This window comes from Camelus ferus, chromosome 1, assembly GCF_009834535.1.
Source record: "Camelus ferus isolate YT-003-E chromosome 1, BCGSAC_Cfer_1.0, whole genome shotgun sequence".
Classification (NCBI taxonomy): Eukaryota; Metazoa; Chordata; class Mammalia; order Artiodactyla; family Camelidae; genus Camelus; species Camelus ferus.
This window is the reverse complement of record NC_045696.1, coordinates 5,138,019-5,164,046: the sequence shown is the minus strand read 5'-3', so window position 1 is coordinate 5,164,046 and position 26,028 is coordinate 5,138,019. Positions and strand designations below refer to the sequence as shown.

The 26,028-nt window shown below is 48.5% G+C and overlaps 1 protein-coding gene across 1 annotated transcript in view; it reads right to left on the bottom strand.

Annotated features, from left to right (window-relative positions):
* DSCAM (DS cell adhesion molecule) overlaps positions 1-26,028 on the bottom strand; it is a 664,279-nt gene that overhangs the window by 25,397 nt on the left and 612,854 nt on the right. The window contains exons 26-31 of the mRNA XM_032462442.1: positions 25,414-25,704; positions 21,978-22,154; positions 10,112-10,142; positions 7,921-7,971; positions 4,024-4,139; positions 742-891 (exon numbers count right to left, since the gene is read on the bottom strand). Coding sequence (XP_032318333.1) covers positions 742-891; positions 4,024-4,139; positions 7,921-7,971; positions 10,112-10,142; positions 21,978-22,154; positions 25,414-25,704 — 816 coding nt within the window. The remainder of the gene's footprint in view (positions 1-741; positions 892-4,023; positions 4,140-7,920; positions 7,972-10,111; positions 10,143-21,977; positions 22,155-25,413; positions 25,705-26,028) is intronic.

Below are 26,028 nucleotides of genomic sequence, written 5' to 3'. Positions count from 1 at the left end.
AATTTCTCGGTCTTTAAGGAGATTTAGGAACAATTTCAATGATGAAGGAACAAGAATCTAATTAATAACTCTAGATACGTATTAGGGGATTTAATTTCATGGCAGTAATTTATTTCCATATAACATGGATGCAAATATTAATAACTAAACCAAACATAATCCCAGATTAGCCAGAAGTGTATTTTTCTCAAACAATGGTTCTGGAGAAAAAGCATGAGCTTGGAGGACAGACAGACCTGCAGCTGAATCCTGGTTTTACGATGTAGTATGTGTACAGCTTTGGGCTGGTTCCCTAACCTCTGTGAGATTCAGTTCTCCCATCCATAAAACAGGGGCTCTAATATCCACTGTGCAAGCAGGTGGCTTGCGGGGCTGTTGCAAAGGTAACAGACATGACCTCACCCTTCTGTCCCAGTCCTGGCACAGAGCAGATACCCACTAACGCTAACTCTTCTCCCATGCAGTCTAAATAAAAACAAGTAACAACTTGACCTGAAATTGCTAACACTTTCAGAATAAACCAATGCCAAGAGTTACTGGCTTCAACTGACACAATTTTACTAATAGCTAAAATCAGACAGTAAGAGCTCAACGTCCCAGCCAACGACGTTACCATCACTATTCGTTTCTTAGGCGCAGGGCTGAGAAGCTCCCCCGCCTTGTACTGGACAGGCACGCAGCGTTAACGCATGCTCAGCACGGACAACACTCACACAGGTTAACTGATGCTTGACTACTCACTGGTTCCCGGCCGAGCGTCTGAAACGTCTACCAAGGGCCCGGTGGCCTGCGACACCGATTGGTAGTGGACTGTGTGCGTCACCGTCAGGGACTTCTGTTTAGCTGCCTCTCCAAAGTCAGCATCCGTCAACAGGACCGTGGAGCGATCATCTACAGAACAGCGGGAACCCAGGAAGCCAGACACCGTTACCCACTGCTCAGGGACTCCCGGCCTCTCTCTCCTGGTGCTTGCGTTATTGTTAATAACAACGATGAAACAACAAAACAGTCAAGCACTGTATTAGAATTACTTGGGAATGCTAAAATAGACGATCACCCTCAGGGCTTGGCTTTGGAGCATGAATGAAAGAGAACGACCACAGCAGGGTCCCTCCTCTCTCCTGGGACTCGGTTTCTCCTCATCAAGCAAACATTGACTTGGGGAGCCTGCTGGGCGGCTGTCCCATTTAAAAGAGTTTGGGATTTATGTGTTTGTCAAGAGCTCTACTGAGACATCAACTGCCATGTCACCACCACCCGGGGACGGGACTGCCATTTAAAATAAGCTCTGTTTGCAGTCCTAGAAAAACTACACGGCGGTGGTCTATCCCGGGGTCACCTCTCATTCTGACCCTGGCAGGTGTCTGAGACGGGAGGTGGGGGAGGAGCAGACAGACCTGTCTTCAGGGTGTCTTGATTCCTGGACTGAAATGGCTCTGCAGTGTGTTACTTTTCTCCCCTCGTCTCCTGAGCTTTAACGACGCTAGAACACCCTTTAACAGACTTCTCAAAATGACTCCCTTGTCAGATTCCCCAGGTCCCATCAGCATAGGCACTTGAAGGTAGGGAGCTGGAGCCTGGGTGCAGGTGATGTGGAGGACTTTGGTGCTTGGAGAAGGAGTGGTTGGTTGGGCTTTGTGTCACTATTGGATCGTCTCAAGATTTTCCTTACTTTGTTATGATACTTTTCACACTTCCTTAGGAGCTTTTTGACTCCAAGGGAAAGTGGGTTAGAATGTACAAATTTTTCATACATTTTCAGGCACTGCAGCCTGGGATGATGCTCTTGTGAGTTTACCAGTCAGCCGGGACCACGCTGCAGCCTGCCCTGACACGCGACGGTGATGGGAAAGTCATAAACAACACAGCTAGACTTCTGTGCCCAAAAAAGGCCCTGAACAGAATGAACCTTACAAAATCCAATTACTCAGGGCTCTGGCAGGAAAGGAAAACCTCTTGAAGTTAGAATAAAATTTCTTGGCAGAGAAAAAGAGGCAGCCCTGCCAGGAAGTCTGCAGGAACTCTGCGCGTGGTGCAGCCCAGGCTGGTACTGCAGCGTGGGGAGCCGGGGCTCAGCTTGGGGGTCCTGGCCCGCAGCCCTCCCCCCCCCCCCCCGCAGATAGGGTGGCCTTTCCACCGAGACAGGTTCTTACGATTGGACCTGGTGTCAGAGGCCCAACACCCACGCCCGTTCTTCATCCAGAACACCGTGCTGCGGCTTCTACCGCGCAGCCCGGCCAGGAGCGCCCAGGGCACCTGTGGGGCTGGGCTTCCAATTTTAATGGGTCATTTCAAGCGCTGTCAGTTTGTGAAGTTAACCGTTCATTCTGGCTAGAAAATTGATGGCATTTTCCTATTGGATTCTTGTTGGCAGAGCCCAGAGCTCTTTAAAGCATCCAGTTTCTACTTCCCCAATAATTAGAAAATGCCATCGACCAAGCTGTCAGGCAGCACCGGGAGGTCAACGACTCTTGGTGATGGATGACCCTGCAAGGAATGGGCTGCATCCCTGGCCAGGGGTCGTTACTGTGTACAGAAATGACGGGCAGGCCTCCCTCCGGCGTGCGGTCAGTGGTGACTGGCTTTTAGGAGGCGATGCACTGCTCCCTGGATCTGCCTAGCCATCTGTTTTTTTCTTTTTCTTTTTATTGAAGTGTAGTCAGTTTACAGTGCGGTGTCAATTTCTGGTGCACAGCATTGTGTTTCAACCACACATATACACACACCTATTTGTTTCCATATTCTATTTCATTACAGGTTACTACAAGATACTGAATATAGTTCCTTGTGCTCTACAGCGGAAGCTTGTTTATCTATTTTATATATATAGTAGTTAGTATCTGCAAATCTTGAATTCCCAATGAATCCCTTCCCACCTCCTTTCCCCCTGGTAACCATTTAAGAGTGTTTTCTATGCCTACGTCTGTTTCTGTTTTGTAAATAAGTTCATTTGTGTCATTTTTTAAAGATTCCACATATGAGAGATCTCATATGGTATTTTCCTTTCTCTTTCTGGCTTAGTTCACTTAGAATGACAATCTCCAGGTCCATCCACATTGCTGCAAATGACATTATTTTCTTTAAACAGCCACAGGTAGAATTATTTGGACACAGGTGTTAACAGTCACCAAAGGCAAGGCAAGGGCCAGGCGGGGGCCCTGCCCGGTTCCGCTCCTAACTGTCCGAGTGACCTGCCAGCTGCGTCCCCTGTCCGCATCCCAGCTCCAAAGTGGTGCCTTTTCCCTAGGCTGCTCAGGAGGAGTAAGTTAACACACACAAAGTGCTTACAGAAGTGTGTAGAGCTCCTCTAAATGTTAGCTCTTCTTCTGATCGTTTCTGCGGTGGAAATAGAAAGTCTCTGATTCTAGAACAAATAGAACCATCTAGGTAAGCAGTGCAGGACAGCAAACTTCGAGTGGAAAGAAGCCAGAAGGAGTCAAGACACCGCGTTCTGGGTGGAAAGGCCGCTGAAAGCTCGCCAAGCGTCTGTTCTGCCGTCGTGAAACAAGGCGGCCGGGTCTTTCCCAAAGTACCTGGGCGGAAGCTATTCCAGGATGTTGAAGGGGCACTGGGGGTGGAGAAAAGATGCCTGTGCAAAGACCCCTGTTTGCTGAGTGTGAGGGGATTTCAAATGTTTCTTGAATAAAGGCCCTACTGGAGCTGTGGAGATTACATGAAGTGAACTTCCAAGCCGGATCTTAGTGTGAAGCCTTCCTCAGTTTGTTAGATTACAGACGTTGGTTCTTTGGAGCAGCACAATAGCCTCTCCAGGAAAGACCCAACTTGGGTCAGAGCTGGGGGACTCTGCTCAGCTGACCTCTGTGGAGTCTCTAAGTTCATTTCCTCCCATATTTGCTGGTACTTATTCGTCTCCTCAGTAAAAGCTGTCTACCTCCTAACTTCTCTGCTCATGTAGCATTCAAGATGGTCTCATGTCTCATACTTCCCATGGCCCAGGGTTTGGGCTGAGAGGGCATGGCTATAGCAGCCACGTTGTGTAAACAGGCAAACAGGGCACCTTACCGATGGTCTCCATGGTGTCTCTCTCCTCGATCAAAAGCTGAGCCCTGGGTATGTCAATGTGCATCCTCAGGGTCTGCTGTTGCTTGCTCAAGGTGTCCGAAGTCCGGGTGTTCTTACTGGGGATAAAACAGGGGGAGGCATCAACAAACTCAGTTCAGGGGTACATTAGGCCAACACGTGCTTGTCCACTAACTCGGCTTATTATCTAATTATGTGAATGCCTGTGGGGTGCGGAGGGGAGGGAAAGAGGCACATGATAGATTTTTCTTCCTTCATTCAATTGATATTTATTAATATTAAATTTCGACAGCCCATTGTGAGGTTTAGAAAATATAATCATCAGTAGGGATCGATTCTACATCGGTCGACGGAAATTTGGAGTTTCCCGTTCCTTGTGTAAAAGCCAAATGAAACACACACATGAGAAACCACTCATAAACCAACACATTTTCATTTGTCAGATATGAGTTATTCCAGTGACAGCAAGAGACGGAGCCTGGGTACTGGCTGTTCACTGACTAGGTTTGTATTTATATCTGGAGTCATTTTATTTTTGTTCTAGTAACAAATCATAAACCTTGTTAACTCCCCTTGCATTAGTTTAGTTTTCCTAGCCCAAATTACACTTTAGAATAGAAAAAAAGCAATTACTACAAGAATTTTACCTCAAAATTTGTGTACCAGAAAATTACTCTCAGAGTGAGCTGTCTTCTAAAAGTAAATGAAAACAAGTAGTAAAACTGCATGGCAGAATCAAAGGCAGCCACAGCGCGAAGTAACAACAAGTCTGCATGTTGGACAAAAACCCGCAGAAGTCGATGAAGACCTTAATTAACAATCCAATTAGAAGAATGGTTGCTCAGTCTTTGCAGAATTTTAAGAATTGAGTAGATTTAAAAAAACATCCTCCAGAAGCAGCAGCCATTCGGATAATTTAATCAATGTGGTGATCTATGGCATCCATAAATCCAGCTCAAAAATTGCCAAAATCTGTTTTGAAATGGTCTGTAGAGCCTCGTACACTCAGTGACGACTCATCGCCGTGTTGGCCACACTGAGTGGAGAGCAGTCAATGGGAAGCTGTACTGTATCTCAGATGCTTTTTGCTACAACCAAGCCTTCACCAGGAGGCCCAGATCCTTCCTCGTCCATGAGCACTCATCCACTCTTGAACTACGTGGCTGAAGAATGTTAATAACCTGAAGGTCAAGTTCACTCGAGAAGTTTAATGTTTGCAGTCAGGGGTCTATGTTAATATTCTAAATTTTTTTTAATGGCTCTTTCCTCACCTGAGTGTCAACAAAATAGCCCATGAAAATGACAGCTTTTGAAAGGCACAGGGGCCCAAGGTAGGACTTGCTCTTGAACCAGATTTCTTGCTCTGCAGACGAGTAACTGGGTTACGTAGCTAGATCATGCTAATTACGCAGAGCCCAAATTCAAGTGCCTTGGCCTGAATTTCTTGCATGGTCTACCGACTCTTTTCAATTATTTGCTTAACCAAGGCCTCATTTTATTTGTGTGTGTGTTTTAAAGCAAAGATTCAGATATTTACACAAAACAGAAAGCACTGGTGACCGCAGTTATGTCATGCGGAAACAAGCGCTCTTTCCAGGAAACACACGGGGAACTGCTCCTCGGTGAGTCTCTCGGAGTCTGTTTCGGAACCTCACTAGGGACGGGCGCTTGTCCTCGCACCAAAAACAGCAGCGCGAGCTCGTTCCTCCTGCTCACCTCCTGCTCGAGTAGGGATGAGGCGGCTCTGCTCAGCGGCTTGGAGCCCCGCCGGCCTTCCTCAGCCTCAGGGTCTGCTGCCCCTCGGCACTGGGCAGCAAACTACCCGCAGCCGTGCTCCACCGCGGCCGGCGCCCAGACTCAGCACATGATTTAACTTCGGGAACAAGGACAGTCAAAGCTGGAGGGAAATTCCCGCTCCCCCAAGGACTAAGCTGCCAAGCCCCGCTGCCGGAAGGCGAGGAAATGGCCCAATAAACCTTGAGATGCAGGGCTAACTGTTCCTCTCTCTCTTTGAACTTGCTGGTCCCTTTGCCTAGGACACACTCCCCCAGCTGGAGCCCACGTGGCCGGGTCCCCTCCTCCATCTCTTCAGGGGAGCCGGGCTGGCCCTGCGGCGGGGACACTCTGTGCTTCCTCCCCCGTCTCCACTCAGTCTTCTCCCCTTGTTGGGCACTTAATACTCCCCAGCAGGTGTTTAATGGATCCATCTCCTTTATTACCCCCCTCTCCCAACGGACTATCAGCTCCTTAAGGGATATTTTCATCCCTTCTGTCCCTGTGTATCCCTGGAATTTGGAACAGCATGTGACCAAAGTAGACACTGAACAAGTATTTGCGGAAAGTCTTGAATGAATTGCACTGTTTGGGGGCTGAGTGACGGTCCCAGAGCCCTTGTTTTGGGGGCAATAAGAGCCTTTTCATCTAAAAGGGTCCCAAGGAAGCTGTTTCTTTATCTTCACCTGCACTGCCATAGTTTACAATCTATTGTTATGTGATGGTTGATTCCCAAAATTGTAACAATTGATCATTAGGACAGCAGCAAACCTTCAAAAAAAAAAAAAAAAAAGCAATTTGGGAAAAAAAAAAAAAAACCTCATTTGTGACCTGGAAAAAGATTCTGGGTGTTTTCACTGTGGAAGCAAAAGTGCATCTTCATATGCTATGGGATCATGCTTAATGTATTAGTTATTATTGAAATACAAGTCGTCCACCATCCATTTGCCATCTGGTTGTCTGATTAAAATGACAGAGAGCTGACGATGGTTTGCAGAGGATGGTATTTCTGGGCTCAGCCAATAAATTACACGCACTTGCTACAGCTCTTTGAAGTCTTACTATTTCTTTAAGTTTTGTGGGAAAAAAAGTAATCATGGTGTTTGCATAGCATTCCCTTCTTCAAAATATGATATGGAACATCCCACAAGCATAAAATAACTGCGAGGGTATCGGCATCATCGCTCATTGTAATAGTCAGGTGGGCGTTTTTATCACCACGCGTATAAAAATATAAACATCAAAAACTAAACTAATTTAAACTCTCAACCAGAACCCTTCACTGTCTACAACTAGCTTTCTTAGGAATACTGGTCCTCGGACATTAACGACGCGTTGGTTAGTGCCTCAGGGCAAGCCAGTCTGACCTCTTAGAAGCCTGGTGTGTTTAAAAACCTTATTCTTGCCTAATCGTATAAAAGGAAAATCCTTCCTCTCTGAGCACGGTGGGGGTGGCACCAAGCAGGGGCCCCCCCGAAGGCTCTAGGATGTTGGTGTTTGCCCTGCAGTTGCCTCTGTCTGTCTGGCCCTGGGGGAACTAAGCTCGCCGAAATACTCGGATGCTTCCTTGTGGGACACGGACGGATAGTAAATGTCACATTCACCTGCATGTCACACAGAATGACAAAGCTAGAAACAATCTCAAATTCTTGTTTTCAGATGAGGAAAGCAGGACTCAGAGATGCAAAAGGATGCACCCCCCCATCCCAAAACCATCTCGTGGCAGCACTAGGCCTAAACCTAAGCTTGTGACTCTGTGTCCTCACGGCCCCAGCCTGCTAAGTCCTCAAGTCCTCGCCTTCCCAGAGAGAACACGGAGCAGGGGACAGCGAGGCAGTGCAACTCTGTACCAGTGGCCCTGACTCGCCTACACCTCCCGGGCCACGTCTGGAACGTGGCTTTCCTGACCCGGTCAGGCTGGGGCTGAGGCCTTCGGTTGCTTGGCCTGCTGACCTGCCAAACGTACATCGAGCTGGCCCTTCGTGAATAAAAGCAGTCGCTTTCACTTCTAAATTAATCCCAGAAAAATCCATCTATTTGAGGAACCCGGAAATTCCCTTCATTTTCAACCACATGCATCCTTTGGGAGAGAACCGCCTCGCACACCTGGAGCGGCCATAATCACTGGTGTCCATGTTCCTAACTTCATGCCGGCAGCTGCAAACCGCAAACATCGTCATTAGTTCTCGCTCTTGTCAGTGGGCGGTCTTCCAGCCACGCTGCCTGCCTGCTAACAGAGAAGGACGGGGATGCTCTCTAGCATCTAACCTGGGCTGACGAGCGCGGGTGCGGGGACGTCAGAGAAGCCAGCGCCAAGTCACCCTAACAAAGCAAATACTGACCGTGTTAGAAAACACGGACCCCGGGGTCACGGGCTTGGGCGGAGGCAGGGCTGATGGTCTGGGATGGATGAAGGAGGTGGCCAGGAGCTCTCTGGGGGAACGCGCAGCGCAGGAACCAGGCTGGGGAACACATCGGTGAGGAGGCCTGGGGTGGAGTCAGGGACGGGGCCACTGTGCTGAGCGGAAGCCTCACCCAAGTCTAAAGGGGGTGCTGGTAGCAGGTCCAGACATCCGTTATCACCTGGGCTGTGCCCAGTGCGACCAAGGGCATTTTCAGGAGAAGTCAGAAAGCCACCGTTTTATGTGAAATTTCTTGATTCTTAGACGCCATCAACAATTTCGTATTTTTAAGTCTACATTAGAAAATCTATTTTATTGGGTAGAGAACTATTATAAATCGAATGACTCTAGTTTATTTATTTGTTTTCCAGATGTTCTATCAGATTTGCTCAACACAAGTGCACACGTCTGGCTGCCTTCCACGTGACCACTAGCAAACAAGTACAGATATGCACAAGAGCACGGACTGAAGGCGTTTTATATAGATTTTCATAATCATGCAAGTTTGATCTAGCGTGATGTGGTTAGATAGACGAAGGATGTATTTTACAGACCATTTGTCTCTCTGAGCACTACTCTGAACTCCAGCTTCCTGCTACCAGCTACTTGACACCTTCACTGGACGTTTAAAAAATATCCCGAATTCAACACAATCCATGCAAGTCTTTTTGATCTGATCAACATGTCTTTCCTCCACCCTACAAAAAAGTCCACCCCAGCATCTATCTCCCTAATCCTGGCAAAGGGCATCAGTGTTTTTTGTTTTTTTTTTTTTAACATTTTTTATTGATTTATAATCATTTTACAATTTGTGTCAAATCTAATCACGCACACCAACTATTTCAGAGTCATCCTTGATTCCTGCACATCTGTTACCAACAATTCATACTGTTTTAAAACCAATAAAGACGCCCGTGGGAAATGTAACCTGTGAGCCAATGGTATTCAGCCTCTGACTTGGATCTTCAATGACACTGGTGATACGGGACATGACTCTCTGTGAATAACACAAAGTCCTAATTTTATATGCAAAGCTGGGGCAGGAAGTTAGAGCCAACTGCGGTGAGGTAGGGGATGGGAAGGGACCTACATCCCATCCACTTTATCTCCTACATTAGTCATCCTAAAATGACAATGTCAAGTTCACCATCACAGTCCTTGACATTTTTCTTACCTGGTTCCTAGACTCTGATTATCTCCCTTTCACTTTTGGTTTAATCACTACAATATAAAATACAAATACTGGAGTGCCTTCTATAGCTGTGAACATTCAACTACCCCTAGTCAGCCATCTACTCAATGGTTAAAAATGGGGCAACTCCAGTGCTGGGTACTCCTAAAACGGTGATGAAATAGGAGGCCGTGCCCTCCAAGACCAGACAGGGAGCAGACATTTGCAGCAGGAGTTGGTGAGTGCCTGGTGGAGGGATGCTGAAGGAGCTGTGGGAGCTGGGGACACGGAAGGTCCTTCTTGATCAGCCCATTGATTCTGGGGAGCACAACAGACAACCCATTTCACGAGGTGGGTTTCTTCTCGCCTGGCTGACTGCTAGCAAGAAGGCTTGGCCTCAAGGCGGCGTATCTGAGTGGAAGCAACACCAAAGCTGCTTATTCGTAACACGCCTCTCTATTCTCAGGTTTACGGGAAACACTCTATTGGTTGAGTCCAGGCTACAAGAAAACTACCTAGGCTGTGCAGAAGAGCGTAGTATCCTGGGATCTATGTATCCAACTCGGCATGACATGGATATTCCGGTCCATAGAATGAAAGCTGTATGTTAACCACAAAATGGGTTATCGACTTCAGACTGTCATTAAAAGGAAAGAAACCATCAAAGCAAGTTGGAGATTGTTCTTTTAAACATGACATTTGGGATGCTAGGTCTTGTTCTTACCTCATGAGCATCTCAGCCAAACTCTTCGCATCTGGGGAAAGAAAGTTGATATTAGTACATGATAAACAACTCATTAACATTCGCTTAAGCATTTGTGACAAATACTCTACAGATTCAGATGACAATGGCCATTTTTAAATGTGACTGTATATCCAAATTACTACTAATGACCAAAAGTTTTATGGATTCCTTATTTCTTCTAAATGAGGCACCTATCTATCTATCTGACAGCATAAAGAGATAGCCACAGATCTCTCAGATGCTTGCTAAAGGTTTTATTACAATCTATTCATTTGTCACTTTTTCAAAAACCCAATTTTACTTTCAGAAGGCAGAAATCAACATTTTGGAAGTAATTCATTATGTAATACAAATTCTACTCTCTTTGTTATCAAAATACCAAAATTAAAAAGATTATGATCACTTAACAAGGCATGTTATAGAGTTATGAGTCCCTTTGGCTGATCAAGGAATTGTATAAATGGAACATCACTGTGTCTGGAAACTTAGATGTTTATTTCAAATCAGAGATAAAACCCTTCTTTATTCCTTTTCTCTGAGGACACTGTTTACCAAGACCTGGTTATCACTCCTGACAAAAAGAAATCCTTCCTAAACATGATGCAAATCTTTTTTTTTTTTTTTTTTTACATTTTAATGGCATTGTTTTGAAATTCTCATTTCCCTTAAAATATAATTTCTTCTTTTTACACATTTTGTCCCAGCAAAAATGAATGTTTCCTTCCTTAGAACACAAAGGCCTTCTTTCTGTTTTTTTTTGTTGTTGTTGTGGCTCTCTAAAAGTCTCGATGTTACTACCTGCAGTGTTCAATGGACAGAACTTTCTGGAAATGGATTCAGCTGACTGTGTGACTGGCTCTAGAATGAAGACATGCGCATGCTGGAGCATTTCCATCTCTGGGCGCCTGACTTTTGAATGCAGTCGCTTTCACGTCAGGGAGCAGGAAGCTGTAACTGAGAGGTGTGGGCAGTGACAGGGCCAAGCACACGTGGCCCGGCACCCCATGACCTGCCAGGCCCGTTGCCACTGGCGACCTCACAACGAGGCCCCGAGTCTGTGCACAGATGGGCTCAGTCTGGGAAACGAAACAGCTCGCTTTACCCCACCCACATAGCAAAGCAAAGACAGCAAAGTCGCGTCCAGTCTCCCAGCTCATGCTGCTATATTTATCTGCAAAGACACAGTAAGTATGAGGAGCTTCTCCACTTCCAGAATGATTTCACACTTGCAAAGTAAACACACACATACACACACACACACACACACACACACACAGTGCCAGCAGCCTGGGATTAATTAGCTCTGTGTCGCAGCCGGGCCCTGGCTGGTTCAATTCTCTGAGTAAGAGAGGGGAACTCTGTGGAGCAGAATACTGCACAGCAGCTCACTGTGTGAGGGGAACTCGGACTCAAACGTCTCCAGAAGGGACCCGCTCTCCTCGTTTTGCCGGCACCGCTGTTCTTGTTCTACGCCTGACGTCAGTCATCAGAGTTTTCTCTCCTGTTTATCTCAGTGTGTAAGGAATGGTGGCGTCCGAGTGAGCACAGAGGTCCCTCGGGGACCGACATGCTCTAACTGCAGATCTTCCGTGTCTGCATCTAGCAGGCGCCTCCATCCCCACGCTTAGGGCCCAAGCCATCCTGGTCCACCCTCGCCACGCTTGTCATCTCACATCCCTTCCTCTTTTATCTTAGCTCCTACCTTCTCCTTCGGATTCATCTGAAGTTGTGAGACACATTATAGTCAGGGAAACTCACTTCTGTGAGTTCACCTTTAAGAAAGCTGAGAGCTGGTGGGGTTGAAAGCACAGTGATGGGGTCTGGACGGCACAGGTGGCACCATGGGCCAGCAGTGAATGGCTTCTGGGGAGTGGGGGACGGAGTGGACTGGGGTCACAGTGAAGCTCACGCCAGTTCCTTCTGGACGGCCGGCTCACGTCTGCTTGGTATCTGTCTCTGCCTGGGGGCTGTTATGCTCGCCTTTGGAAACCAGGAAACTGGGGCCCAGAGACGTTCAGTCATTTGCTGCAGCTGAGTGGGAAGTCATAGCGCATGTCTGTTGGTTCAATCTCTTTTTTAATCACTATCTCAAAGTCCTTTGTGGATTGAGTGCGATACACATCGTATCCGCAGGGACACCCAGAGGAGCAGGCGCCTCGTGCCAGGTGACTGAGGGACACAATCCCGGGAGGGCACTGTCTCAGGTGGGGTCAGTCTGAAAGGATGGAAGCCTGCCCCCACCTTCAAGGGAGCATAAACTCTCCTGGGAAGAGTGCGCCACGGCACAGAATGAATGTGTGCTGGGATTTGGCCCTCCTTCAGGAAGCAAGGAGAGGGTCAGGTTGACTACAGGGGTGGTGGTGAATTGGGGATGGTCAAGTCTTTAAGGAGCCAAGGGGATGCAACTTGGCACCACCGGTCATAATCCAGAAGCTTTTACCAGGGCCAAGCGGGGAAGTCGAGGAAGGAGGGCAGAGTGGGCAGTGATGAGTGGGTGTAAAACCAGCATTAATCAGACGGTCCAGCGCCTGAATGGGGGGCGGGCAGGGACTTGTTGGCAGGGGGCAGGGAGCGGACTGACATGATGGTAGACAGAGGGCATCTGCAAGAATCAGGGACCCACAGGCGTGGAGGGGACAGACAGAGGGGCCGCGAGGAGTCCAGGGGAGTGGTGAGATTTGGGACGTGTGCGGCTGGCTGTATGGTAGCGCGAGGGGCAGACACAGGAGTCAAAGACATGGAAGCAGGTGATTTGGGTGAAGGCGGAGGTGACTGGCTTCAAGCACAGTGAGTCCTCTAACATATTAATATAAAACGGCAACGTTAGGTGGAGCTGCTCAAGGCAGATTTGAAATCAAGTTTGGGAGCGAAGTCAGGGCTGAGGTGGGGCTTAGGGTCTTTCTCACACAGGGAGAGGGGAAGGAGAAGATGGAATTTCGGACTTGCTTCTGCTTAGGGGCGAGAAGATCTAGGACAAGTTAAGACGATATTTTCAGTCATGGAATCATAGTATCTTAAGAGCATGAAAGGCCTTTTGAAATCAGCCTCTTAGTAAATGTCCGAATCCCCTTCACAGCATCTTGGACAGATGTTAAGATGAGCTGGGGCTGTGGACACTCCAGGGAAGGGGCCGACACCCTTCCTGCAGGCACAGCGCCCCCTCTCACTCCCAGCACCGACCTGCCTACCACGTCTGTTGACGGCTCCCAGCTGCACAGGGAGCAGGGCCTTCTGCTGTTTCCTCTCTCAGTTCAGTTCTCACGGACTAGTCAGGACCTTCCCTGGCCTCCCCAGCTCCAGACGCCCAGCCCTCTGAGAGACACCCACACAGCAGGAGGGGTGATGGATCCGAAACACACCATCTGTGCTTTAAACCTCCCTGCCAACAGGACTCCTCAGTGCAGACGACCAGCCTTCTGTGCTGGGCCCAGGCTGCCTTTCCAGCTCGGCGGCCTCCTGCTTCCGACCTCCAGCCGTCTCTCTGAGTTTCCTGCGCTTGCGTTCCCTGCCGAGATGCCCGTGGCTCTGCTCCTCCAAGGCCGTCCTCCGCCCACACCGCTCTGTGCAGACACGACTTGCTCCGCACACCTCCCCAAGCCCAGCAGGGGACGGGGGTGGTCTGGTTCCCTGGGCTCCTGAGGACCCCTGCGCCGCAGCGAGGACAGCCTTCCCGGCTCGCGTGGGGACTCCCTGTTTTCATGCTGTCTCCCGTTGGCCCTTTTCTCTCTGTCTCCAGGCTCAGCCCAGTCCCTGGTACAGCAAAGCCACACGAAGTTTTTCCTGAGGATACAATTCATTGTGAGAGACACTTGCCTTCTCTGGTGTTGAAATCCTGTAATGTAATATCTACCTGGAGGAAGTGGCAGCACCTCTGGAATGACTGAAAAGCCGCTCGAATATTTCCAAGCAGCTATCATGTCCACTGTTTGGCTTCAGCATTCTCTTTTCCAGGTTGAATTCTTTAATTTTCTCAACCATTCCTCAGATGCATGATTTCCAGGTAACTCTCAACTTGGGACTCTCTTCTGTGAAAGACCTGTGATTTCTTATTGTCCTTTATTAAACGAGGCCAAGTGCAGAAACCAGAAATTTTTTGATGGTCTCTTTCCCCCGCACCAGTGAGAACACAATGCTCACTGTATGTTTTGTAAATGAATTTTCGCAACTTACACAGAAGACTTCACGATTATCCATATTGAATTTTATCTCCTTGGGTCTGGGCTTCATCCTCTAACACGTTAGCCTTCCCACGTGGATTGGCGCCATTTCAAAAATAGGTTTAGCCCGCCCGTGTTTCAGCCTGGCACTGCGGCCAGGTACTGTCCTCAGCCAGCCCTGTCAAACTGGGTGCCGGCCCAGCTTCTGGTGTGCCCCTTTACTTCTCTGACTGCTCACAAACTATCCTTTCTATAACCTAAACTAATTTATTTCAATCCGTAAGTTCTAGAATTTATTGTTTTCAAAAGTGGTATGGAGTACAACTGTTCTCTTAACAGGTCTGATGTGATTGTTCAAAGATAATCTACAAAGGTCTTTGGGATTATGTCTGGGAACATTTTGTTCAGAATCTTAAAACGTTATCTTTTTGGGTCTAGGGATGGGAGCCATGTGACCCCTTCCCCAATCATTCCAGTCAGAAAAAAAATCTTCCCCTTCGGTGGATTATCATGGCGTAGCCTGGTGCCCAGAGTTTCTACGTATCATTCAGAGCCTTTGTAATAGTTTGCTGTAAATATGGTTTGCCTCCCCTCATAGCAAAGGATTACAAATACTACTTTATGCAACATCCTCTCTCCTCCCCTGATAATGCCCAGGATATAGTAGGTTTTGAAAGAATAAGTCAATTTAAATCATCAGGGGCTCTCACGCACTGTCCCATCCAGGCCCTCACTTGGCCTACGGACTTCTTACCCATGTTCCTGGTTTGCAGGTTCATTGGTTCCTCAGCCCGTGACAGCTGAGGAGCCATGTCAAGGGTGTGGAGGAACTGTTGGAGTTGGAATGCTCCTGAGGGCCTGGCTTAGTGCTTGGCATTCTCTTAAACCTCAGAACAATGAGATTGGTACTTTCAGCCCCCATTTTACAGAGGTTGGAATGTACTGTTAAGGGATGGCCAAGACAGGGCAAGAGACGCAACAGCCGGAGGTCGGGAGGGGCCGGAGACCCGTGAAAGTAGCTTAGATCTGCCTTCACTTCACCTTGTACCTTGAGGGTTCCTATCACAACCCTGGGTCAGGAAGGGATTAATTTGGTTTATAATGTTTATATATTGTTTAGAATGTTTAACGAGAGCAAGAAGTTAATAAAAATTTTGGTGCCAAAAAAAAAAAAAAATCAGGGGTTCTCATTATTTTCTCAAGCAACCAACCTAAGTTTTCCTTTTTCCCTCCCCTTCCTTCCTTCCCTTCCTTCCTTCCCTTCCTCTCTTTCTTTCTTTCTCTTTCTTTCTTTTCCTTTCTCTCTCTCTCTCTCTCTCTCTCTCTTTCTTTTTCTTTCCTCCCTCCTTCCCTTCCTTCTTTCCTTCTTTCTTCCCTTCTTTCCTCCCTTCCTTCCCTGCTTCTAGGTCCCCCTCCACTCTTCCTCTCGCTCTTCCTTTCTTTTTTTATGCTTCTTGTTCCACGTTTCCGGCTTGAAGAGCACCTCTCCGTGCACATCAAAGCAAAGCAGACGTGGAGTCTCTCTTCCTCCACCTGCCGTCTGCTAACGTGAGAACATCACCCCAAGCCCCCTTCTTCTTGCCCAGCACAGCTAAATGGCCTCTTGTGTTGCCTGTCACATTTTCCCCCATAAATTTCGGCTCAGCCTGAGATTTAGACTTTGTGACACCTTTTCTAAAGCCCCCACTACTTCTGCGTCTCCACCCTTGGATTTGTGTTCTTCCCTGCATCTTTTGGGATGAGAAATGGTGGAGAACCACTACCAGGAAGTCTAGTGATACTGAAATGTGGAAGGGAGCAGTTTCAAAAAAATAACACGTGCTAACACTCTGTGCAAAAGAGGGCTAGAAAACGGTAACTGAAAGGAGAATTTGGGGATCAGAAAGTAATTGGTCATCTGCCTTTAGGAGAGCACTTTCGTTGGGGTAGGAGGAGGAGAGTGAGACCGTGAGGATGTGGGAGCTGGTGAGAGGCAATGCAGCTGAGCATCGAAGACCCTTTGAAGAATCCAGTGGGGAAAAGAAGTGAAGAGAGGCAGTAGGTTGAAGATATGCAAACAAGAAGGAATCCTAATTTTATTTTAATATAGGGGAGCCTGAGATGTAGTTAATATAAAGATAAAAGATAAATAAACCAAATATTTTTGGTGGGCAAGAATAAAATTATAAAGTAACTATTGATTCTGTGTCAATACAGCTTCTGATTCCATGTTCCATTGATAGATCTTTTTAAGCTAGCTTAGTGTGGATGGGACAGACTAGTTCTTTCTTGAATGTTCCAAAGCTGAAGAAGTTTCATGGAGAGAGAACAGGGGTGGACAACAGTGTTCTCAGTTCTGCTGGCTCTTCCCTGACTGAGCAGTGATTTTTGGATACGTTCCCTTCAGTCTTCTTGTCAGAAAAGTAGAGCATAATAATATTAAGTTCATTTGCACCTATTCACATAGCTACTTAGAGACTAAAACAGGATCGCGTATGGCAAAGAGTTACGGAACAGGAAGAAGAGAGAAAGCATGGAAGATGGCAGCTCTCTGTCGATTAAAACGTGGCTCGGCCAGTTCTGGGGACGAGGCGCCCGAGTGGGGCGAGGAGCGCCCCTGGTCCGGCCCGTGTGCTCTGCGGGTGGGCCACCGCTCCTCTGGGGTCTGCACGTGGCGCGGAGGTTCTTACTAACAAGGCACTGCGCTTGTGCCAGTCCTGAGAGTCTGAGCTGCCCCCTATTTCACAAGCCCACACATTTCTTTAAAAAAGAGACTCTCACTCATAGCCACTACACTTCCGTCTCCCAAGTTCTACGTACGTAAAACGGAAGCTGCGGAGGTGCGCACCTGTAGCGGGAAGTCACCGGTGCACACTCACAAAAACGCAGCATCAATCTGGGGACAGCAGGTTCCACCCTGCTTTACCATCTCTTGAACGCGCTTATTAGCAAGGTGCCTCGCAATATTCCCTGCCTTCCCGTGGAACTGAAAGGGTCTCTTAAAGTCACTATTTCACGAGGGCTAAAAACACACACTCACACTTCTACGGGACCACACACAGGACTTCCGGCCATCAGCATGCTCAAGTGAGAGCTGACTCCAAAACCACAGCAAACCATACGTGCCCCAGAGACCACCACGTGGACTTGCAACCTCAGAAACCTGCGTGCACAAACACGGATAAAACAGAACCCCTGGGCGGGGCCGAGCGCCAGGGCCAACGTCAGCTCCCTCCCTCCTGCCGGCCCACTGGCTGTCCTAGCTCCGTGGCTTGGCCCAGCCGAAGTCCCACTGCTTCTCTGCGTCCGCGTCTCAGAAACAGAAACTCTTTCCCCAGTTAGTTCTGCCCTAACACATTTGGAGTACTGAAAGGATAATTTTATTAAGAAATTAAGGTCAAAAGAAAAAAAAAAAAAAAAGGAAGGAAGGAAGGAAGGAAGAAAGAAAGGGAGGGAGGAAGGAAGGAAACAGCTGAGAACTAAAATTTCAGAGTCCAGGCTTCCAAGCCCACCTAAGCCACAATTTGGACATTAATCAGCCCGGCATGGAGGCTCTCGGGTGCTCACTCCCTCCTCGTCACTCAGGAACACTGGGGACCCTCTGCACACACAGGAGATCAAAGCATCAGTGTCAAGGCCACTTTTATTTGTCTACCTTGAGTCCAAGCGCCTTGGGGCTCCAAGATGCACACCCCTCTTCCTTTGGATTATTCAAGTTCAAGCTAACGTTTGGTCTTACGGATGAGGAGAGATCTAGTGCATTTGCAGAGCAGATAAATGGAATATGAGAACTTGGAAAGTGAAGACGACCCCTCGTGACCCACCCCTTAAACGGTGCCCACGTAGGACCGTAAGGCCAGATTCTCTCTGGGAACGGCCTTCTGGGACTGATCAGCGGCATAACTTGCATCCATTTCAGAGCCTCTTTAAAATAATCCGTATGTTTCTGTCTAAGGGGAGAAGAGCATTTTGCCTCTGAAACATGCTCAAATTTCATGTCCTCTACTGATTTTTGTCTTTAGCTTATTTGATACCCTGGGAGCAGCTTTTCGGTTTGGCTTTGACAGTTACCCATACCGGTTGGTGCCAACATAAAATTTTACCTCTTGGGTAAACTCACACTAAAGGAAGAAGCTTTTTGTGATCCTGGAATTGACTACTGACACGGGAATCACATTTTTATAAGCTTGAGGCTGCTGGGATGGTGGGCCCAGTCAGTGACTCATTCTGCAACCATGCGCTTTGAGGGACCTAGAGGTGGGGAAAAATCAGGGCATCATTAAAAGCACAATGTGGCTTCTGAACTCCCGGGTAAGGTTACAGGTTTTGTTTTTTTTTTTTTTTTTTAAATGTAGCACTTGAAGACAATTTAGACCTTAGGAGGTCGCTATGCTCTAAAATTAGTAAAGCGCTCAGGAAGGAAGAATATAGGTTGACTAAATTGCTTCAGTCCCATTTTTCTTTCTTTCCTTAAAAAAATTTTTTTTTACATAAAAGAACGTTCTGGTGCATTCATCTAACTAGGCTGCTCGTCTATACAGTGAAACAAACGCTGCTTATAAGCACCGAGTACTGACTAGCAATCAAACAAGGTCAACAATGTGAAGCTGACCTTACGGTGTTTATTAGAGACCCCTGCAGTATTACTCAAATTTTCTTATTTCCAGTTTTGATCCTGATCCGTGGTTGCTCAGGCAACACTGACAGATTATTAGAAATGTCCTTATTTTGCACAGTAAAATACCGTAGGAAGCAACTCTTTCCGTGGAATGTGTAAATATACTTGAACTCATTCTAACCCAGGGAGAGGATCTGCACCTTACGTGGGTCAGGCAGTAACTGGGTGACCGTACTAGCGAATTCTGTCTAATAGGTAGGCACTTACCACCTTAACCTCTGTGGCTGGATCTTTCCACAAGCAAATGGGAAATACCTTGTGTCACTAATTAACATCACATTTCAAGGGCCCTGCAGGCCCAAAAGACAAAGATCTTTTGGGGGCAAGGCCTGGCCTCTCAGATTCCCTCTTCATAACCCTGGTCACGTGCTCTGCCCTTTTACGACACAATTTTCAGCGTTATAAAAAGATGAGCCTGCCCCTTGTAAGCCCCTGCTGGCTGCCACTAGGACGTCCGTTTCCATAGCTCTGGGACAGGGCCTTAGGAAGCTTTTTTCTCTCCAGGACCTAGCCAAACTCTAGTGACCAAATAGAAATGTTAATAAGAAAACTTTACTGTTGGTTTTAAGAAATGTTCTGCCTGGTACCTGGGAGAGAATCAACAACGGTTTGCTGAGTTGAATATTTCAGTGCCTCCACAATAAAACCTGCCATCAGGAGAGGACGGGATTAGGCACCCAGTCCTTTGCATTCGTGCTGCCCTCTCATCAGATTCAAGCTTTTCTTCAGCCCGTACAGCATGCCAGACTGCAGATACCTCTGTGCATGTGAGCTGCTTCTCTGGAATTCTCTGCTCCTCAGCACCTCCCAGGAATACATCTTCTTTGCCTCAGCACTGATTTCCTTCCCACTGAAACCTTTGTGTTGGCTCTCTTTTCCAGCACAAAGAAAACAAAACCATTTCTGGGGAATGAAAGGCTGTTCCCTGTGATGTGACGAAGGGCTTTCTTTACCAAGACCAGTCACAAAATACTAGTGTCTAACAGAAGAGATGCCAACAACAAAAATGCCAGGTCTAGGATGTTTTCTGGACAGAGCCTTTGCAAAGCAATAACTAAATTACAAGGGACCTTTAAGAACCAAAAGAAAGGACTCCCAGCCACCATCAGCCTAACTCGAATGCACCTGGAAGAGTCAGCAACATCTTTAGCATCTTTTCCTCAACTCTTGGCAAAGAAGAGTGAGGTTGGCGTGCTTAAGTCATAAGTAGACTAGAAACACAAAACAATATAAATGCTACCAGAACAGACGGCCTTGGTACCTCAATGACAGTGTCCCCAAAGCCCGACTACGGGATTCTGTTTTTGGTGAAAGAGGGGTTACAAAAAGGTCCTTTTAGTATTTTAATGATGAAGCCTTGTGAATGGAATCCAGCACAGCTCACCTGATACTGAATTTCTCAATAGGTTAGGCAACATTATGTTTTTGTAGTGCTGTTTTCTGTAGCTCTTGAGTGGCCGCCCCTGCTCTCCCCAGCTGGGGTTCACCACCTCCTCTGTGGTGCTGACGGAGGATTGTTTGGAGCCCATGTTAGCCTTTGTGGCATTTTGGCTCTTTTTCTGGTCCATGCTTGTGTGTCTGCCTCCTACACTAAACCTCAAGTGTAGAAGGCTCTGTCTTTTCATCTTGTGCATGGAGCACCCAGCACAGTGCTTAGGGCATCGGATTCACTCAAGTGAATCTGCTAAATTAAAAGGTAAGTGGATAACATGATCGAGAAAGGATATTTCAGTAAGACCGATAGCTCATCTGAATGACTGGGCCGCAGAAGATTTAAACGAAAGGACTACTGAAGTGTGCAGGTGGAGTGCGACGCACTTCAATTGTTTTAATTTGTTGGCAAAGTGGAAGCCAATTGACAATAAAACGTGTTAGAGTCCCATCAAGCGGAGAGCTCGGGAGGCGCGAGGCGGGTGAGAGCAGCCCCGTGCTCCGCTGCGCTACCTGGACCAGGGTCCCATCCGGTATTTACATCTACACCAGAGGCTAGTGGTTCCCAAATCCACCAGCCAGCCTTCGGGCCATCGCAGGGGGCCTTTAAAGAGAGCGCTTCCAGACTTGCTCCGCAAATGCCACTTTGAAGGCTACACGGGACGTCTCATACTCCAGGCTGCATGGATATAAACATGCAAACAGCTCAGACATGCATGTTACCAAGAAGTGGCTTGGTTAAATACTCTGACAGGTAAAGAGGAGAACTCAGAACACTGTCTTGTGCAGGGTGTTGTATGTGAAGGAACTCACAGTCCTGACATTGCAGCCCAAGGGAAAGCAGGGCTGTTGGCCAGAAGCTGGAAGTCGCCCCGATGCGCAGAATCTGCAGTAATGATGGTGCCGCTGACAACGGCTCTCATCCAGCCTAAGGGCTCAGCTCCCATCATTTCTCATCTTAGTTAAAGCAAAACTTTTACAGTGGGCTTCGGCTCAAATGTCTAGCTCAGCAGTGTGTGCTTTCTGCTTCCCAGTGCTTTCCCAGTACCTTAAGCCCTCAATTTCCGCTTCCCAGTCATAAAAGCATTCTCATTCCGGCTCATTTCCAGGGCCAGTCTGACGGGTCTCTTTACAGGAGGCCGTCACGGGCGGCCCTGCGGCAGCAGCTGGAAGTGACAGTGGGACTGGTAAACCATGTGGAGACAATCCTCTTTGGGGGGCAGGTAGAGCACTCAGTGGTAGAGCACATGCTTAGCATGCACAAGGTCATAGGTTCAATACCCAGTACCTCCGTTAAACAAAAAACAAACAAAAAAACTAATAAATAAGTAAAACCAATTACCTCCCCCCCCAACAAAACAAAGCAAAGCAAAATTCTCTCTGCCTGCCCTGCTGACGGCTAGGACGCAGAAGACTTGAAAGAGGGGGACTATCGCTCGGTTTCTGAGTAGCTGCATTGATCTGAATTGCCCATGAGCCTCTGCGGTCCTGCTGAAGGCACATCACATGGGCAGGCAGTGGGGGGGCCTGGCCTGGAGAAGGAAGGTCATTCCGCTGGGGGTTAGGACCCTCCCAGCTGGCAGCGCGAGCCTGGACTCACCTCTCAGTCTCTTTAGCCTCTGCTCCCGCCTCCTTCTCCGAACTACCAGCAGAAGCACGGACAGCAGCAGGGCCCCCACCAAGATACAGGAGATGGTCACCAGCATCTTGAGCCCCTCGTTGGTCGTCAGCCCTTCATCGCTTTGGACAACTGACTTAATGAGTGGGGGGATTGTACCTGAAAGCAGGGTCATGATGTTAGGTGGCCGTTAATGACGTCAGGATGGCGGGTTACAAGAACGCCCGTGTGATCCGAGGGCGTCCGCGGTGATGAGCGATGAGAGGGACTCTTCCTCTGGGTCCTCCCTAATTTCTTGCCTTGCTCACTCGTCTCCTGTCTGTCCTACTTCAGACTTGCTCTCTGGAACATAAGACCAGGATCTACACCAAGGGCAAAGCCCACTTCTTTGAAAGGGACCTCACTGTGCAACGTACTGCTGGGTGCAGACACTGGAAAACATGATGTCCAGGCCGGGCGCTTAAAAAAGCCACACGCATTTGCCTGGAATTGAGTGTCACCCAGAGCACAACTGGGAGAGGCAGTTTGAAAAACTGCACATCAGAGCAGGGACAAAAGGTTTGGCAAGTGGACAGAAGGGAGTCTGCGGGGAGGCTGTACCAGATACGCTGGCTTAAAGGAGCTTAAAATCCTGGCTTTTTCATCACAGGTGTGACACCAAATCTACTTTTAAAACTCTCATTTCAGGGTATAAAAGCAAAGCCAACTTTTCAAAGGGGAGCCATCCAGGTCTCTAAAGCAAGCTACTTATGACCATATAATGCCATGAAATTCAGATTATTCAGAATCACAAGGAAACACCTAAGCAGACTGAACTCTAAGCTGTTTTAAGTTGCCTTCTGCACAGAGGCTGGAGGAGAGACAAACACAGGCATCCTTTTCTTCACGGGGCTTGTGTGGGGCCCACTATTATGTAAGATGGTCCCGCCCACTGTATTCTCCATGATTTAGGGAAAATAATGCAATTTCCTTCAGAGGAAAATGGTTAGTACCCTTCATTTACTGACTAGAGCAGGGACAACAGACCACCAGGCCCCTCTGCCATCTGCTAAGGCCAAGAAGAACATTCTTCCAACTTTACACATAGTGTTTTTCACTAGAAACCCAAGTCCGCAAATGCTCAGAACCCAGGTGAGAGGCACGTAAGGGGACGCAGGCGAGGGGGGGGTCTGCAAATCCAAGACCTACACAGGACAAGTGGAAGCGTTTGGCTAAGGAAATGGGGCAAGAAAGAGTCAAAGACATGGAAGAATCTGAAATGTGACTGGTAGAGGTACAAGGCTCATTCTCAATGTTTGTTTTTCCCAAAATGGAAAAAAAAAATTCTTCAGGCAGATGTAACAAAAGGGATATTAAAGCTATATCATCCACAAAATTAGTTCAAAGAAATATCTAACATTTTTCAAGGAAACAGAACCAAGTATTCTAATGTTTAGGGTAATAAAATCATTTCAGATTTCAGGACATTTTCAGTGTAGCTCCCAGGACTTTTTCCTGATTATAATCTATGATCTTGGGTAAAGTGAGAGCATTTTTTCTAGAAGACAAATATTTAAACCCTGCAGCGCACTTTGTAAGTCAGAACGACAGTTTCAAATTTTGCACATGAGCGGTTTCTAATTAAACAGTTAGCCGTGAACATATCACTGACATGCACCTTGAAGCTGAACGCACCGGCACCACACAGATTACGGAGAAGCTGAGCGCCAGGGTGCGACGCTCCGGAGGCAGTTAACAGAAGTCAATAGCCTGCAGTGAGCAATGTACTTACTGCCCAGACGTGGACCCTGTTAGCAAAGGACTTTGGGGAGCCCTTCAATGCTAGATAAAATGTTCGGTCTGTGTCAAAGTCCTTTATGTTGGAAGATCAAAGAATGAAACTGCGTTGGGGTGGAAAGTAATTTAGCTGCGCTGCTCTGCAGTGGGTGACGCTCTGCTATGAGACATCTCTGAATGAAGTCACTTGCGACTGAGGCTGGAAGGTTAGGGAGGGCGGCCCTCAGGGAGCAAACTCCTGAGGAGGGGCTGGGCCGGCCGCCCCAGGACTGTGGGACAGACGCGCCTTAGGGGCCAGGGCGGGGGGCTGGTGTCACCAGCACGAGGGGGCTCCGTCCTCAGAACCTTCCTGCATTCATGGGGCCTGGCCTGAGATGCTGGAGGCAACCCTGGGCTCTGGCTGAGACGGGCTTTGTCAGGGGATAACCTTGGGCAGAGATTCAGGGGTGGGTTTGCACAGGGTGCAGGTGGGAAGAACAGGCCAGGCCAGGAGAAAACGGCCAAGTGAGGAGCTGAGTCCACACCACCTCGTGAGCTTCCTCGGGTCGTGTCTGAGAGTCCTTGGCTTTATGGACACTCTTTTCTTAGGACAGTATAACCTGCATTTCAAGGAAGTTCCTGCCGGAGCTTTAATTAAATCCCAAGTGCACATAAGCAGAGAAGGTGTAGCGGTGAGCAGATATGGGGGAGTTTGCTCAGGTTCTGGCTTTCTGGGGAAGTCTTCCAACACCTGGTCCGACCTGATCAGAGGGGACGGGACAGAGGCTCCGAGGGGACCTCCAATCTGATGAACTGAGGCCGGTTGTACCCTGTGGTCACAGCACCTAGTCAGCCTCTGCCTTTCCTGAGTGAGGATCATGGCGAGGCTGCAGAGATCTGCAGCGAGGTGCTGCTGGGCAGGACTTTCTCACGTTCCCCACCACGTGGTGGTCAAGGGCACCCCACCTTTTAGCTTCACTGGGCTTGGCATTTTTCAGACATTAATAAATGGTCCTTGATAGCAGCCGTAGGAAAAAAAGGCTAAAAATCTGTGTCACTTATTTTCAGTTAACTAAATGTCACGAGACACCTCACCTGATTTTCAGAAGGCCCATGCAAACCGCCTGTGTGCACGCGAGTGTGCGTGTATATGTGTGCTCGCGTGTGCATGTTTGCACGTGTGCGTGCGTGTGTGTGCGTGTGCCCACTGCCACCCTATGACTTTACCCTATTTCCAACAGGGCCTCTATTTCTGCTCGGAGACTAACACAAGCCCCTTTACCATGGAAAACTGGTTTTGCACATGCAGTTTAAGGGCTAAATGAGCGCAGAAAAGAAAGTTGTTATGTGGGTTGGGATGGGGTGGGGGGAGGGGAGGGAGACAACAAAAGTAAGGTTAGCTCAGGGTCGTGGACCCGGCGCGCAACCACATGGTAGAGAAGCCTTCAGCCCGGAGAGAAGTCACTCCTGCACCAAGACTCCCTAAGGAGATTCCCGCAGGCCCTCAGCCCCCTTCCTGGGACGCAGCTGGGGTCACGTGGGAGCAGGGGCTGGGGAGCCCTGGAGGGGCCAGCTGAATGGCCCGAAGCCTAAGGGGCTGGGCGGGCAGTGTCACACTGTGCGGGGATGGCGGCGGGGCGGGAGCGGCCCCGCGCGGACTTACTGCCGTCGTAGTTGAGCGTGGCGAAGTTGGCCTGCTTCTCGGCGCAGCCAGCGCTGTTGCACACCCGCATCTGCAGCTCGTACCAGGTGGCCTCCTGCAGGTCGTACAGGATGTAGGACTTGGAGAGAGAGGTCCGCTGGGCTGTGGTCCAGACTGTGGTCCCGAAGGGCCTGTACTCGAGCGTGAAGGAGGTGATGGGGCAGCCGCCGTCGTTCCAGCCGATGAGGTTCAGCCTCACGCGTGTGGTGTTGATGGTGGCAAAGAGGTCTTGCTCCTTGGAGAACTGGGGCTCTGCGGGAGAAGGCACACGGTGGTCAGGATACCCAAGGGAAGGGCGTCAAGGTCACCCCACGTCTCCCTGGGGCAGCTGTCTGCCAGGCGGGGGGCTCACAGATCACCTGCTACTTGTCCACTATTTCTAGGGATGTTGTGGACCAAAGGGCTGGGCTGTCTCCAACCATAATAACCTGGGTGTGAAAGGGAGCGCTGGATGGGTGGAGGAGATTCTTGTGAATCTGAGAGTTCCCTGAAGAACAGCGCTATTCCCACGTGTGCGTTTCCTCGAGTGGTTTCAGAGGAAGCACTGCGGTGTGCTGGGCAGCCCCATGTCCTGCC